The sequence below is a fragment of the Natator depressus genome, chromosome 8, assembly GCF_965152275.1.
Source record: "Natator depressus isolate rNatDep1 chromosome 8, rNatDep2.hap1, whole genome shotgun sequence".
NCBI classification, from domain to species: Eukaryota; Metazoa; Chordata; order Testudines; family Cheloniidae; genus Natator; species Natator depressus.
In genome coordinates, this window is record NC_134241.1 from 51,130,727 (window position 1) to 51,147,847 (window position 17,121).

Sequence of the window (17,121 nt, forward strand, 5' to 3'; positions counted from 1 at the left end):
TCCTCCTTCACGGAGGGCTGGCCACCTCCTCCCCATGCTGTGCTGCCCAGTGCAGTAGTCTGGGAGCTGACCTTGTTCGTGAAGACAGAGGCAAAAAAAGTATTGAGTACATTAGCTTTTTCCACATCCTCTGTCACTAGGTTGCCTCCCTCATTTAGTAAGGGGCCCACACTTTCCTTGGCTTTCTTCTTATTGCCAACATACCTGAAGAAACCCTTCTTGTTACTCTTAACATCCCTCGCTAGCTGCAACTCCAGGTGTGATTTAGCCTTCCTGATTCCATTCCTACATGCCCGAGCAATATTTATATACTTATCCCTGGTCATTTGTCCAATCTTCCACTTCTTCTAAGCCTCTTTTTTGTGTTTAAGATCAGCAAGGATTTCACTGTTAAGCCAAGCTGGTCGCCTGCCATATTTACTATTCTTTCTCCACATCGGGATGGTTTGTCCCTGTTACCTCAATAAGGATTCTTTAAAATACAGCCAGCTCTCCTGGACTCCTTTCCCCCTCATGTTATTCTCCCAGGGGATCCTGCCCATCAGTTCCCTGAGGGAGTCAAAGTCTGCTTTTCTGAAGTCCAGGGTCCGTATTCTGCTGCTTTCCTTTCTTCCTTGTGTCAGGATCCTGAACTCGACCATCTCATGGTCACTGCCTCCCAGGTTCCCATCCACTTTTGATTCCCCTACTAATTCTTCCCAGTTTGTGAGTAGCAGATCAAGAAGAGCTCCGCCCCTAGTTGGTTCCTCCAGCACTTGCACCAGGAAATTGTCCCCTACAGTTTCCAAAAACTTCCTGGATTGTCTGTGCACCGCTGTATTGCTCTTCCAGCAGATATCAGGATGATTGAAGTCACCCATGAGAACCAGGGCGTGCGATCTAGTAGCTTCTGCGACTTGCCGGAAGAAAGCCTCGTCCACCTCATCCCCCTGGTCCGGTGGTCTATAGCAGACTCCCACCACGACATCACCCTTGTTGCTCAGGCTTCTAAACTTAATCCAGAGACTCTCAGGTTTTTCTGCAGTTTCATACTTGAGCTCTGAGCAGTCATACTGCTCCCTTACATACAGTGCAACTGCTCCACCTTTTCTGGCCTCCGTGTCCTTCCTGAACAGTTTATACCCATCCATGACAGTACTCCAGTCATGCGAGTTATCCCACCACGTCTCCGTTATTCCAATCACATCATAATTCCCTGACTTTGCCAGGACCTCCAGTTCTCCCTGCTTGTTTCCCAGGCTTTGTGCATTTGTATATAGGCACTTGACATAACCCGCTGATCGCCCCTTGTTCTCAGTATGAGGCAGGAGCCCTCCCCTCTCACACGCTCCTGCTCGTGCTTCCTCCCGGTATCCCGCTTTCCCACTTACCTCAGGACTTTGGTCTCCTTCCCCCAGTGAACCTAGTTTAAAGCCCTCCTCACTAGGTTAGCCAGCCTGCTCCTCTCTTCGTTAAGTGGAGCCCGTCTTTGCCTAGCACTCCTCCTTCTTGGAACACCATCCCATGGTCGAAGAATCCAAAGCCTTCTCTCCGACACCACCTGTGTAGCCATTCATTGACTTCCACGATTCGACGATCCCTACCCCGGCCTTTTCCTTCCACGGGGAGGATGGACGAGAACACCACTTGCGCCTCATACTCCTTTATCCTCCTTCCCAGAGCCACGTAGTCTGCAGTGATCCGCTCAAGGTCATTCTTGGCAGTATCATTGGTGCCCACGTGGAAAAGCAGGAAGGGGTAGCGGTCCGAGGGCTTGATGAGTCTTGGCAGACTCTCCGTCACATCGTGAATCTTAGCCCCTGGCAAGCAGCAGACTTCTCTGTTTTCCCGGTCAGGGCGGCAGATAGATGACTCAGTCCCCCTGAGGAGAGAGTCCCTGACCACCACCACCTGCCTCCTTCTCTTGGGAGTGGTGGTCGTGGAACCCCCAACCTTAGGACAGTGCATCTCATGCCTTTCAACTGGTAGAGTCTCCTTCTGCTCCCTTCCCCCAGATGTATCATCTGGGCCACTACCCGCAATGGTACCTGTGGAGAGAACATGAAAACGGTTACTTACCTGTATCCGCGTTGCTGGTACATGGACGTTCCCCCTTCTTCTTCTGGAGGTCACATGTTGCCAGATTTCTTCACCGTTCTCCTGTCCGCGCTGCGCAGCCTGCTCTAAATCTTCAGAACCTTGTGCCTGTAGAAGCATATCCTGACGTCTGTCCAGGAAATCTTCAGTTTCTCTTATGCAACGCAGGGTCGATACCTGTTGCTCCAGACCTTGAACCTTCTCTTCCAGTATGGAGACCAGCTTGCACTTTGTACACACAAAGTCGCTTCTGTCCTCTGGAAGAAAGACAAACATGGCACATCCAGTGCAGGTCACAACAGTTGAACACTCCCCATCCATATTACCTTCCTACTATGAGCTTCTTCAGGAGATGCACTAATTACTCAGAGAAGTCGTTAGGGTGTAAGCCTCAGTGGGCTCACTCCAGCAAACTTCCAGGCAAACTCCTGTTGTTTGCTGCTTTGCTGTCACCCGCTGCTCAGTTGGTTCCCTGCCGCTCAGCTGGTTCACGGAACACCGGCTTTTTTAAACAGCCAGGCTCACCTGAAACAGAACACTCCCAACTCCCGCCCTTTTCAGCCAACCAGTCAAGCACTCGCTCAAACTTTCAAGCTGCCCTCACTGCAAACACTCCGATCCTCTCACCAAGCACACACACTCAGATACCCAGATACTCACCAACACAGATCCCAGGCAAACTCCTGCTGTTTGCTGCTCTGCTGTCCCCCGCTGCTCAGCTGGTTCCCCGCCGCTCAGCTAGTTCGTGGAGCACCGGCTTTTTTAAACAGCCAGGCTCACCTCATCAGCTGCCTAAAGTGCTTGGGAGAATCACATGTGAAGGACAAGCTTTGCATCTGTAAGAACTTTGGTCCGAGAGCACAAAAGGAGCATGACATCCATTTGAGGGCCCTCCTCACGGAGGTTGCTCTCCGCCCGGCATCAGAGCACTCCCAGCCAGACTCTACTCCCAGCACTTCAGCCTCGTGCATAGTGCACCCCCGACACCGGGCTCTGCCCAGCAATGCTCCCCTTCGCCAGTGCCCAAGAAGAAACTGAAAAAACACGACTCCCCAGCAATAAACCAAGCAATAAAGGCCAACAGGCATCAGGTAAAGGATCCAGTTCAGGCTGCCCGTTCACCCCGGAGCTACTTGGGAGTGCCTCCCTGGTCGGACCCCCTAGCCTCCCCAAGGGATCTACCACCAACTCCCAAGAGTAGTAGGGGACCCTCACTCATGGCAGGGCTGTTGTCTTCCCAGGACCTACCGGCATCCAGAGAGCAAAGGATCTCCCAGCGCCACTGGCACTGCGCACAATGCTGGACCTGGCAAAGGCTCCCTATGAGGGCAAGCCAGCCATAAATCGCCTACCCCTCCAGAGGGCAAGTGAACGTGCTGGTCCCCAAAGCTGAGGCAGCACTCTCCGTCTCCGCAGTCCAGGTTGCCGGTTAGACGTCCTAGTTGCCTGCACTGCACTCACAGTCTCCACCTACTTGACCCGGCTCATCCAAAGGGAGATGTCAGTCACAGTATGGCCAGCACTGATTGTCCTCCCACCAGCAGTCTCCATGGCGTAGATCCCCATCACCTAGACCACAGGAATTATCTCTGATGTGGTACGAGTTTCCTCACTCCCAGCACCAATCTGCCTACTCAAGGCACCGTTCACTTATGGTGACGTTTAGCCGTCAAACTCGGGCATTGAGAGCCCCACCATGGTCACTGAAGGGCTCTGAAAGGGAGTTGAGCCCCTCTCCGAGGCAGCACCGGCATGAGTGGGCACCTGAGGTCTTGTCGACCTCCGCGATGCCTTCCTGGCAGCAGGACCAGTGGCCAGCACAGTGGCTCCACTGCATGGGGCATGCTGGTTATGCCAATGCCCTTTTAACACCATTCATCAATTGCTGCTTTGGAAAAGCAACCGACAGCACTGGCAGCACCGGGCTCAGTGCATGAAGCAGAATTGGATGCCAGGGGGCGAATGCCCACTCCTAAAGCCCCTTCCCCCACAGGAGATGATGTCCTAGGCCCTCCCCATCTCCAGATGAGGGTGTTTCGGCGCTCTCTCCTGCCAGCCCACTGGATGATTTTAAAGAGCCACCAGGCCCTGCTTCGAAGATGGCCCCGAACCTGGGCCTGGAGGTGGAGGATATGATGGAACAGTTGGACACCTTGTTTACTGTGCTCTTGGCATCAACCCACTCATGTGTCGCGCTACCGGTGCATGATGGGGTCTTAAAAATAACTAAAGCCCTCTGGCAAACCCCGTTTTCCATCCCACTCACTTCCAAGAGGGCTGAAAAGAAGTATTTCATCGCAATTAAAGGGTTTGAATACGTGTATACCCACCCACCTTCGGGGTCACTGATCATCTCTGCTGCCAACGAGAAAGACAGATGGGCAAACCAGTTCTACTCCCAAAAATAAAGAAGCCAAGAGGCTGGACCTTTTTGGAAGAAAAATTTATTTAACGGCCAGCCTTCAGTTCAGGGTAGCAAACCACCAGGCTCTTTTGGGGAGATATAACTTAAACTTATGGGATTCCCTCTGTAAGTTCAAGAATTCCCTGCCCCAGGACTTGGCCCAAGAATTCAGGGCCCTAATTGAGGAAGGTATAGCAGTGGCTAGATGCTCCCTCCAAATGGCCTGGGACGCAGCCGATTCGGCTGCCAGGATGGTCGCATCAGCAGTGGTCATGAGGCACGGTTCCTGGCTTCAGACCGCAGGCCTGTCCCAGGAGATGCAGTCCTCCATCCAGGACCTCCTGTTTGATGGGAATGGACTCTTTGCAGAACAAGTGGATGCGAGGCTGCATGGACTGAAAGACACTTGGGCAACCCTACTCTTGCTGGGTCTGTATATGCTGGAGTTGGCAAGGAAGCAGTTCGCCAACCACCCCTGCCTCCAAGGTCTTGGCAGTCTCGGCAGGGATCTGCAAGGAGAAGGGACAGAGACATGAGTTTTTGTTATCGCCGCACTCCACCTCCTGCTCACCTGCGCAGCCCAGCCTGGCGAAATATCTTGGGGAGCCAGAATTGCTCATTATTAGGGTGCACTCAAGAGCGATACCCCAGTCAGCTTCCTGGATCTGCCTCATTCTTTCCTCAACCACCAACACCCTACCACAGGTGACTTCGGACCGCTGGGTGCTTGAAATTATATCCCTGGGCTACACCCTTCAATTCTCGGCCGCCCCCTTTCTCACCCCCATTTCCCGTCCCTCTTCAGGAACCATTTTCATGAGCAACTCCTCGTTCAAGAGGTTGAGAACCTCCTGCAAATGGGGACAGTGGAGGAGGTCCCTTGGGAAATGAGAGGAAAAGCGTTCTACTCCCGTTATTTCCTAATCCCGAAAGCAAAAGGGGGACTAAGATCCATTCTGGACCTGCAGCACTTCAACAAGTCTCTCAAGAAGTTGAAGTTTCACATGGTCTCCCTAACCTCCATCATCCCCTCCCTGGATCCGGGTGACTGGTATGTTGCTCTTGACTTGAAGAACGCTTATTTTCATATCTCCATTTTCCAAGGGCACAGGCGATTCCTCCGCAGTACAGTGGGCCAGCACCATTTCCAATTCATGGCGCTGCCATTTGGTCTCTCGGTGGCCCCGCAAGTGTTCACAAAATGCATGGCACCAGTGGCCACTTACCTGAGGCGTCGAGGCGTTCAGGTCTATCTGTTTCTCAACCATTGGCTCATCAAGGGCAGAATCTTGGGAGCAGGTGCAAAGGAGCCTTGATCTGGTACGTTCCACCTGCCATGACCTGGGCCTCTTGATAAGCGAAAAGAAATCAACCCTAAGACTGGTGCAACGGATAGAGTTCATGGGGAGGTCCTCAACTCTATGCAAGCGAGAGCTTTCCTTCCAGACACCCATTTCCAAGCCATGTTGGACTTAATTTCTCATGTAAAGGACCACCTGCTCAGAACCACTTGCATCTGCCTGCGGTTGTTAGGCCACATGGCGGCGTGTACGTATGTGGTCCATCGTACCCAGCTCCATCTCCAGCCACTGCAAGCATGGTTAACATTGGTTTACATTCTCAACAGACATGATCTAGACCAGTGGTCACTAACTGCTCAGTCTCGATCCTAGAGGATCTCTTAGTCGATCGCGATCTCCGGTGGGGCTGTCTGACCTGGCCCCACACTGCTTCCAGAAGCGGCCAGTGCAGCCCTGGAGGTGGGGAGTGGGGCAGGGGTCTCCCTTCACGTGCTGCTCCTGCCTGCAAGCACTGCCCCTGCAGCTCCCATTGCAGTGCTTGCAGAGAAGGTCAGTGTGTGGAGCCACATGCTGCCACCCCCACAGACACGCACTGCAAACCCCTCGGCCCCAACCCAGAGCCCACACCCCCTCCCGAACTCCAACCCCTACCCCACAGCCTGGTGAAAGTGAGTGAGGGTGGGGGAGAGCGAGTGATGGGGGAGGCGGGATGGAGTGAGTGAGGTGGGGCTTTGGGGAAGGGGCAGGGCCTCGGGGAAGGTGCGGAGTAGATCCTAAGTTGCCCTTAAATTCAAAAAGTGATCTTGGGCATAAAATTGTTGGAGACCACTGATCTAGACAGAGTGGTCAGGGTGCCAGATCATATTTGGTCATCCCTGGATTGGTGGTTGGACCCCGACTTAGTGCTGGAGGGAGTCTCCTTCGCAGCCCCATCTCCATAGCTGACCCTGGTCTCCGATGCTTCGGACCTGGGCTGGGGGGCCCACCTGGGCGAGCTCAGCACACAAGGCTGCTGGTTTCAGGATGACCCGTGCCTCCACATAAACGGCAGGGAATTCAAAGCAGTTCACTTAACCTGCCAGGCTTTTCTGCCCCACCTGAAGTGCAGGGTGGTACAGGTCCTGATGGACAATACTGCTGCGATGTTTTACATCAACAGGCAGAGTGGAGCCAGGTCATCATCCCTCTGCCAAGAAGCTCTACGTCTCTGGGACTTCTACGTGCAGCATACCATTCATTTGGTGGCCGCACACCTTCCTGGGGCCAGGAACATGGTAGCTGATCGCCTCAGCAGGACCATCTCTTCTCACCACAAGTGGTTGCTCCATTCAGAGATGGTCAGTGTGACCTTCCAGAGGTGGGGAACTCCCCAGGTGGACTTGTTTGTATCCTGTCAGAACAGGAAGTGCCACATGCCCTGCTCAATACGGGGACTGGACAGGGCCTCTCTGTCAGACGCCTTTATGCTCCCATGGTCGGGGTCTGTGATGTATGCCTTCCCACCGTACCCCTAGTTCAGAGTCCTCATGAAGATCAAACAAGACATGGGGAACGTTATCCTGATTGTCCTGGCTTGGCTTGGCCTCGCCAGCACTGGTTCGGTGACCGCCCCACTGCAGCTGCCTCTCTGGCCAGATCTGCTATCCCAGAACCATGGCAGTCTTCTACACCCAAACTTGGCAGCACTGTGTCTGACATCCTGGCTGCTGCGTGGTTGCATGCTGAAGAATAGGAGTGTTCAGCCATGTCCAGCAGGTCCTGTTGGATAGCAGAAAATGCTCCACCAGGGCTACTTACCTGGCCAAATGGAAAAGGTTCATGTGCTGGACCTCAGAACGGGGTGTCCGGCCCGAACAGGCCTCACTGCAGTCGATCTTGGACTACCTTCTGCATATCAAGATCCAGGGCCTCTCTCTTTCATCAGTTAAGGTCCATTTGGCTGCTATTTTGGCCTTCCACCCTCCATTACAGGGTAGGTCAGTCTTCACTCACGACATGACAGTCTGGTTTTTGAAAGGCCTGGAGCGGCTCTATCCCCATGTCTGTGACCTGGTCCCTCTTTGGGACCTGAATCTCATGCTGTCATGACTCATGGGTTCTCCCTTCGAGCCTTTGGCTTCCTGCTCCCTTCTTCTACTCTCCTGGAAGGTTTCTTTCTTGGTGGCAATAATGTCTGCCTGCATGGTCTTTGAGATTAGGGCACTTGCCTCGGAGCCACCCTATACGGTGTTCTACAAGGACAAGGTCCAGCTACGACTGCACCCAGCTTTCCTGTCCAAAGTAGTTTCTCAGTTTCGTACGGGTCAGGACGTATACTTACCCGTCTTCTTTCCAAAACCTTATAAGTCGGAAGAGGAGCGCAAATTGCAGACTCTGGACATCAGGAGAGCCCTGGCATTTTACATTGAAAGGACCAAGCCGTTCTGTAAGTCACAGCAGTTCGTCTTGATGGTGGACAGGATGAAAGGTCTTCCAGGGTCCGCCCAGAGAATTTCATCCTGAATCACTGCCTGCGTCCGTTTCTGCTATGATCTGGTGAAAGATCTGGGTGCAACCGCCCACTTGACTAGGGCACAAGCCTTGTTGTCGGCCTTCCTGGCCCAACTGCCTATTCAAGATATCTGCAGGGCCGCTACCTGGTCATCCATCTACACGTCTCATTACGCACTTACCCAGCAGGCCTGAGATGATGCCGGCTTCAGTAGAGCAGTGTTGCAAGCCACATAACCATGAACTCCGAGCCCACTTTCAGGAATACTGCTTGTGAGTTGCGTAGAATAGAATCAACATGAGCAAGCACTCAGGAAAAAATGGTTACCTACCTTTCTTTGAGATGTGTTGCTCTTGTCCATTCCATTACCTGTCTTCCTGCCCCTCTATTTGAGTGGTTGACAAGAAGGAACTGAGAGGGCGTAGGGCCGATGGTGCCTAATATACTAACGCATGAGCTTGGCACTCCAGAGGGCGCCAATGCCGACCCTGCTGATACAGCTAAGGCAAAAATCTCTGACAACTGCACACATACACCTAGAGTGGAATGAACATGAGCAACACATCTCAAAGAACAACAGTTACGAAAGGTAGGTAACTGTTTTTTCTACCATGGTAGATGGAGGATGAGTACTGAAATGACAGCAGCTAAAATGGGTCTTAATAGTTGTGTTGCTACAAATATTTTATGATAAATCAGTAATTTCCAAAGAAGTCAGTGTTCTAATTCTTGATGCCCCTTGATGGCAAATATATCATTAAAAAGAAAAGGTATTTCTGTACCCAAAGTCAGTGCTGTATTGAATGAAAACTCTTGGTAAAGTAGAGGAAATAAATATTACCTTGTTTGATGCCTGGATCATAGAGGAGTGACAAGACCTCTGTGCACTAGTTTCTTGATTCATACTGTGTTCCTGGGCATGTATTCTTAATCTAACTAGATTAAGACTGGATCTAGACTGTTCTCAGTGGTAGCTGATGACAGAACGAGGAGTAATGGTCTCAAGTTGCAGTGGGGGAGGTTTAGGTTGGATATTAGGAAAAACTTTTTCACTGGGAGGGTGGTGAAACACTGGAATGCGTTACCTAGGGAGGTGGTGGAATCTCCTTCCTTAGATATTTTTAAGGTCAGGCTTGACAAAGCCCTGGCTGGGATGATTTAGTTGGAGATTGGTCCTGCTTTGAGCAGGGGGTTGGACTAGATGACCTCCTGAGGTCCCTTCCAACCCTGATATTCTATGATTCTATGAACTAGAAATAGCATCAGTGAAAAGGCAGCTCTTTTTGGCTGGGCTAAGTCCTGGGCAGTTGCTGTTCTAGGGAAATTTGTGGGATGATGAGGTAAACATACATGCATTTTTAACAACAGTATTTTGTTTTATTAATCTGTTCTCTCCCTTTCTCTGTAGGTAGCATCTTGGACAAAATACTGGGCAGCACTATGTGGAACCCAGCTTTTTTACTATACTGCAAAGTCTCTGAAGGCTACAGAGAGAAAACATGTATGTATTATAGTGCATCTCCCTACACTGCTGCCAAAATTTAAAAGTAAATGCACTTTCCTGATACACACACCAACAGAATGATCCAGGACCTGCAAGTGAGCACTATCCTGTCCTTCGGGCAGTCTGTGTCATCTCTATGGATACAACTTAATAGAAGTAGGCACTGTAATAGGCTATACAGGGAACATCTGTTTTGCATGTGTCATTTGGGCTCAGTGAAATTGTATATTAAACACATTAGAGAAGACCCAGAAAGAAAGCAATTGCTAATGGTCGTCTTGCGTTTTCACCTATAGACCATACCTTCCTACAATATCTGATTAGAATATATCACTGCCCCTTCCCAGCACCCAAGCAAACGATGGCAAATATAAATATGTAAATGTGTAAAGAACTGGAGAATGTGTTAAACTCCAGTTTTTGTGGATTACTCTTCCTGCCTATTCTGTCTAATCCAGTAATTCCCGAATTGTGCTCTGTGGACCACCAGTGGCTGTAGTGCACTTCTTGGTGGTATTCAGAGAGCTGGCTTGTCACATGATGTTGGCCCCTGTCTTGTTTCCAGCTGCTAAATCACATTGAAAGAAGCTAAAATTACATTAAATACTTCCTTATTACTACTTTTTTATGTAAGCAATTGCTGTAGTTGCCCCAGGAATGTTATGCCATAACCAGTGGAAGGGGAGAAGGATGGTCTGTGTAGTCATGAAAGGGGGAGTGAATGTATCTGTCAAGAGATGGAAGAAAACTGGGAACCCCTGATGTTGTCTATGTAGAGCCTATACTGTGACTATCACTTCTAGGCAGTAGCTCTATCCAGTGTTTCAAGTCTTCATTAGCCGTGTGAATTTTGTCAGATGTCACTGTACATTAGGTCATTACCTTTGTATAAAGCTGTATAATTTTAGAAAATGGGAAGTTGTGCTCCAGAATCCTGGACTAGCTTGTTTATCTGTGGTACAAGATGTTCTTTTCCTATTTCTCACATGCAGAGGGCAAAGGTAAGATCTTGGATCTCTGAGAGTTCTGCTCTACTTTTTGTAAAAAGAATCCACTAAAAATTGTCTTTGTCATTTATATAACAAGCTGGGTATTTTCCAAATTTATTTACACTAGTTAACAGGGAAACCCAATATTATATTATGTAAAGTAGTATAATGATAGTAGCTTAGTGCACTAAAAAGGTTTGCATGACTTCATTATTTTTTCTCCCTACTTAAATTGGCATTCTGTTTGCTTAGCTGAGAGCAATGGTCCTGCTTAATCTAATCTGTCAATTGTTACTACCTAGTTTCAAACTAGTGAAGTGCATTTTTGGACAGATTTGTGTGTGATATTAATAAAAAACTTACATAGTCAAATCTGCCTCACTAAGAGTAGAAGTAGCAGGAAAGAATGGAAAGAAACAAGATTGTACAAATGATTATATTAAAAAAAAAAAATCAAGAAAATAATTTGTTGCTGGCATTATATTGTCAAGGGTTTATTGCTTGTCTTTCTGGAGACAATGAGAATTGAAAAAGCCTCCTTTCTGCAAGTATGTCATGTTTTGTGCTCCTGTTGCTGACTTGATGCCTTTAGGTTTTATTCTAAATAATGTATTTTTCCAAGAACAGAATCATCATTCTATAAATCTCTTTTTCCTGGTGTTTTCTCCATTTCAAAATATCAAATAATAACTCAGAAAGGGGGAAATAGTACTTCCCTAGTACACTAATATGGATGAGAAAGGGTTTTACTATAATACCTGTAACAGGCGTATACTTCTCAACAAGTAATTTTAAAACAGATTTAATAAAAATGTTGTTGGGAAAAAAATCTGAGTAGCTCTTGGCAGTGGAAACCTAGAGGAGTTACATAGCTAGCTATTATATTCTGTTTCTAAATAAAAAAAAGTTTCACTTCTATTTATAGATGGCTTGTTGATTAACAATTTATTTCAGAGTAAAAATACAATAATGAATATCACACTGTAAGGGGAGCAATCTTTTATCTTAATTTACCATAATATTCTTATTGAGGATAAGTAGTATACATTAAGTGGACATATAATAATACTTCTCCAAAGGTAAATATATAATTCCCAGATCAGAATCTTTAAACTGGAGATAAGACTGAAACTGTATCAGTAACTTTAAAAGGAGGAAAAACTATTAATTTCACTTTTAATGGAGATATATCAACACTTTGGCATTTAATCTGTCCTGCTGATGACCTTATTAGTGTAGTGCCTTCTGATGCTCCCATGTGGTGGTGCAGCTTTGCACCTCCTATATTGCAGGGTTATTGTGAAACAGAATAGTGTAGCCCTCAGCCTGCCCCTTAAGTCCTGAGTATCTGATTGTGGGCTGTCAGGGAGCCTGTTACAGCTCATACTTGTTTAGTTGCGATTCAGGAATGAAGTTTAACTATCTGAGGGTAAATTGGAGATGGTCTGCAGCTGTGTGAATTTCATTTGTGTTTAGAAGGTAGCTGATGCATGAATTGGTATATCTTCTGTTCCACAGGTTAGGTGGTGCATGTGAAATGAATTTGTTAAAAGTTTGAACTTTGTCCTTTTCAGAAGACGAACACCAACTTATTGTCTTGCAGCTATTAATATATAGAATACAAACATCAGTTATTCAAACTTAGTCAAAGCTACCATATAATGTTCCCTCATATCTGCTAGTATAAGATGAAATCCATAGTCTGTATTAGGAGGATGAGAGGTCTGAGAGGTGAGAGGTAACAGGCAACTGAGGGGAACAAAACAGGTTACTTTTTATTGTAGAGAGAGTACTTGAAACTATTAGGTGATAAGGTTATTTATAGTTGGAAGGGGATGGACGTGAACTGGTCATGAGAGGGGGTCCTTTTTTTTTTTAAAGGCATATACATGTCTGATATGAAAAATGTAAATAGTAATATGGTACTTAGCTCTTTGCATGTTAAAAGTGCTTTACATTAATGTGGAGACAGTTGTACAGAGCTGCAAGGGCAGAGGATGTCATGGGTCTCATCCTTTCGGGAAACCTCCAGAAGTTCCCTTGTGGGCAGAGAAGCACCAATTGTACTTTGAACTCTTGCTGAAGTAATCACTAGCCTTTATTTTTTATTTTTGGGCATGGGTGGCAAGTCTCTAGTTGCCCCAACATTCAGCTGACTTAGAGGTTTACACAGTGAGATATTAAACAGGGTTTTATTCCAAACCCTCTGGAAGGGTTAACTCACAAACAATTAATTTTGTTTTCCAGAAGACACTGGAATTCTGTCTTAGGCACTATTCATGGTGGTCCTCTTGGTCTGGGGTCCAGCCGGAGTATGTTCCACTCTGGAAGCAAAGTCCTCTCCCATAGCCTCAAATGCTGCTTTCTTTTTTTAAAGGATGGCTTCACCAGTGAGGCCAGATGTCAGTTCTTTCCTCCTGAGTTGTGGAGCAGGTATTTCTCTCTCCTACATGGAAGCTTCTGTAGCCCTTTCCCCTTTTTTTTCTGGAAGTGGTGTGTACACACTGACACAAACCCCTGTGCTGTGTCTCTCACATTATGTATTTTTACTACTTTGGTGCTTTTTGCTGTTCTTCCTTTTTTCTTTTTCTCAGCTCTCTGCTTCCTCCCATCCTTAGCCCTCCTTAGCTCAGTTTCCCCCAAGTGGCTCACCATCAAAGAGCTTCCAAAGATCAATTTCAAGCAGGGCCAAATTTTCCAACCACAAGGGGAAAATCCCTGAGGCCCTATGAGGAGGCAAATATTTGTTTTGAGCAACTTAAGCAGTGGCCCAGGAGGGCTTATCTGTCTCTGACCCAGAGCTGGTAAAAGAGTATGGTTGTACACATCCTGCCTCTCAGATATGCAAAGTACACACAGCGAGATAAAAGGAGAGACTCGATACTGGCAAACAATCCGAGCTAGTCACAAAAAGGAGGTGGTCAGAGCAGATGGCTCTCATCTTTTTAAAATACCCTTTTCAGTGGGATTTGCTAAACCAAGCACTTGAAAGATGAGCCCTTTAGGGGTTGAACATCTACTAGGGTGCTCATCCCTCACATAAGGGAGAAAGGCAAGAACAGTCTACGAGCCCAAGGCAGATTCTCCTTGCCCAAAGGAAATGACAAAATAGTTTTAGAACTGGACACGTTGTCCTCTTTTTCCTCTAGGGCAAAAGTTCCACAGCCCAAATTGAACTTCAGATACCTTGCAAATATTTTCCCACCAGTGACAAAGAATCGTTCGTGCTTATATGCTATCATGCATAAACATATATGGATAAAATTATGGCTGAGTAGGAAACTCCCAGTTGAGAGCAGCAGCTCCATCAAACATAGTTTTACTGTTCTATAACTTGTAAAGGAGGAAAAAAATCGATGCCTCATCTGTCAAAGATGCAATTACATCCCTCAAGACACAGAAATCTCTTATACAATGGATTTTTTCTCAAGGTCCAGACCAGTAATTGAGATAAAATCTTCCAGACATCTTCATCAGCCACACAAACATCTAGCTCTGTAACTTCCTTTCATATGGCCATTGATGCATGGGCCAGCAATGTGGAAAGGTCAACTAGATTCAAAGTCAAGTCTGGGCTATGTAGTATATTCCAGGCTAGTAATTTCATGACAAATGGTGGTAAATTCTTGGAAAATTCTGTTGCCTCAAATATAGCTTCATGCACGAAGCTGTGACTGAGGGCATGGAAGACAGTTGAACTTTTTGGAGAGAGACTTCATAGACTCATGGCATAACCAAACAAAGAGGAAGAAGTCCCTTCCATTCCAGAAGCAAAGAAAAAAAGAGAGACAAGATTCTACAAACCAGGCCCTCTTTTCGTGTCATCAGTCAAAGGCAGAGGAAATCTGCCAACATGTACTCAAGAAGCAGATATTAGTCTAAAGGAGGGAGAGATGGTAGATACCAGGATGGAACTAATTATTCCTTTGTTCAGTGCAAAATCCAGCAAATAACAGTTACATGCCATGCCTACTAACAAATGCTACCCAGGTAACAAGCATTGCATACGTAAGGTAATTAACAGGCTTCAGTTGTTACCATAGTAGTGGAAATTGTCTGTAAGTGGGTAAGTGGATTCTAGAGCTCAGAGGTGATATACAAATTCAAGCTCATCTGCCCAATGTCTCCTAACCTGCACCCACCAAATGAGCATCCATGATAAGAAAATAGCTCTGGCACATCTTCCACGGACAAGGGCTATAGTGAGAGTGGCCATTACAGCCAAAGAAAAACGGCAAGAAATTAAGTCATACTTGACTTCAGGCATGTGAACAAATTCATAAAATGTTTCAGGTAAGGTTCTGTATGGAGACTTTGGCTGCCATACTGTCCTCCAGCAGCTACAATAATTACATAGTACACTGGACATGCTTATGTGTTATCCCATGCAGCCACAGAGTCTTTCTGAGGTTTCACTTTCAAGGCATCCATTGTCCATCCAGATCTTCCTCTCCAAGCTAAGCACAGCCCTAAGACCATTTATCAATATACTAAAAGGCTAGGTGATCATTGATCTCAGGCTGGAGGTGCTCCCTTGCATGGATGATATTCTAGTAAGACCTGCATAGCACTAGGAAGTACATTCAGCCACTGGGAGAATGCTTGGCTATTACAGAAGCGCTACTTTCTTGTCAATCCAGGAAAGCTTCTTGATTCAAACACAATGGATGAGTCATATAGTAGGACTAACAGTCGGTACTCCATGTCACTGCTGGTATTCCTCTTCAAAGACAAATTTGCAAGTTAAGGGAACCGATCTTCCAAGTATGCCAGATGAAGCAAACTTAATAAAATCCCTGATGTAAATTCTATACTCCATAGTTTCAGTCCCTGAAATGATCCCATGGGCCAAGGTATATAGGAGGAAATTAGAGAGTCTAATTTTGAGAAACTGACACAAGAAAAAAAGCTTCAAAGATAGTCCATGTCCTATCAGACACGTCATGGAAGAGACACATCTTTAAATACCAGACAGGATGATTACAGGTGCTAACCTGTTAGCGTCGAAGTTTTATGTGGCTCATAAATCCATTCATGATTGTGTCCCTCAGAGAGACTATATATACATTTCCTTGAATGGCTGACTATAGAGTGTTCAGCATGTCATACCAGACAGTGTAACTCTAGTGTCATACATGAAAATCAGAGAGAGACAGGGAACGCAAAACTATTTAGTGAAGCACTCATCTTCAGACTGGCAAAGCAAACTTTATTAGTGAAGATTCTAACGCATCAATGGAGAGCTCACTGCTGTGGGGGACTAACTAAACAGAATACAAATCCACCAGTGTAAATGGATCGTAAACTGAGAGGTATTTCAGGTTTGATAGATTGGGGGTGGAACCTCGTCAAGATAGATCTCTTTGCAACAAGAAAAAAGCACCAAAGTCAGCCAGTCATTCTCGAGATGATCAGAAAGCAATGCATTGGCAGCAAAAAGCATCATCACAGTGTTAATTACACTGTAAATTCAGTAATTACAGGCACTGTATTTATATATAACAAAGATTGGTAAAAGAGTGAGTTGGTCATCTATCCACATTTTCTCAAAACATTAGAAGCTGCATTAGCATAGTTCAGTGAATAGGGCACCAGTCTGTCAATATGGAGATATGGGTCTATTCCTGGCTCTGTCATTGATTCAGAATGACATTGGGTAACCCTTTTGAACCTCTCTGCATATGTAAAAATGATATGATAATGCTTTACACCAGGGGTAGGCAAACTTTTTGGCCTGAGAGCCACATCTGGATATGGAAATTGTATGGCGGGCCATGAATGCTCACAAAATTGGGGTTGGGGTGCTGGCTCTGTCTGGGTTTGTGGGCTCTGGGGTGGGGCCAGAAATTAGGAGTTCAGGGTGCAGGAGGGGGCTCTGGTCTGGGGCAGGGGGTTGGGGTGTGGGCTCCAACTGGGGGTGCAGGCTCTGGGGTAGGAAGGTGGAACTGAGGGGTTCAGAGGATGGGAGGGGGATCAGGGTTGGGGCACTGGAGGAGGTCAGGGGTGCAGGCTCCAGGTGGCTCTTACCTCAAGCAGCTCCCAGAAGCAGCAGCATGTCCCTTCTCCGGCTCCTACACGGAGGCGCAGCCAGACGGCTCTATGTGCTGCCCCATCCGCAGGCAGTGCCCCTGCAGTCCCATTGGCCACAGTTGCCAGCCAATGGGAGCTGTGGGGGCAGCGTATGGAGCCCCCTGGCTGCACCACGCATAGGAGCCAGAAGGGGGACATGCTGCTGCTTCCAGAAGCCACAGAGCCATGGCACATGTGGAGCGGGACAAGACCCGGACCCCGTTCCCCAACAGAAGCTCAAGGGCTGGCTTAAAACGTCTGAAGGGCTGGATTCGGCCCCTGGGCCG

At 47.3% G+C, this 17,121-nt stretch overlaps 1 protein-coding gene across 6 annotated transcripts in view; it reads left to right on the forward strand.

The window, feature by feature from the left end:
- RALGPS2 (Ral GEF with PH domain and SH3 binding motif 2) overlaps positions 1–17,121 on the forward strand; it is a 264,748-nt gene that overhangs the window by 231,704 nt on the left and 15,923 nt on the right. For all 6 annotated transcript variants that reach the window (XM_074961031.1, XM_074961026.1, XM_074961025.1 and 3 more), the window contains one exon: positions 9,681–9,773. In XM_074961031.1, the coding sequence (XP_074817132.1) occupies positions 9,681–9,773 (93 nt within the window). The remainder of the gene's footprint in view (positions 1–9,680; positions 9,774–17,121) is intronic.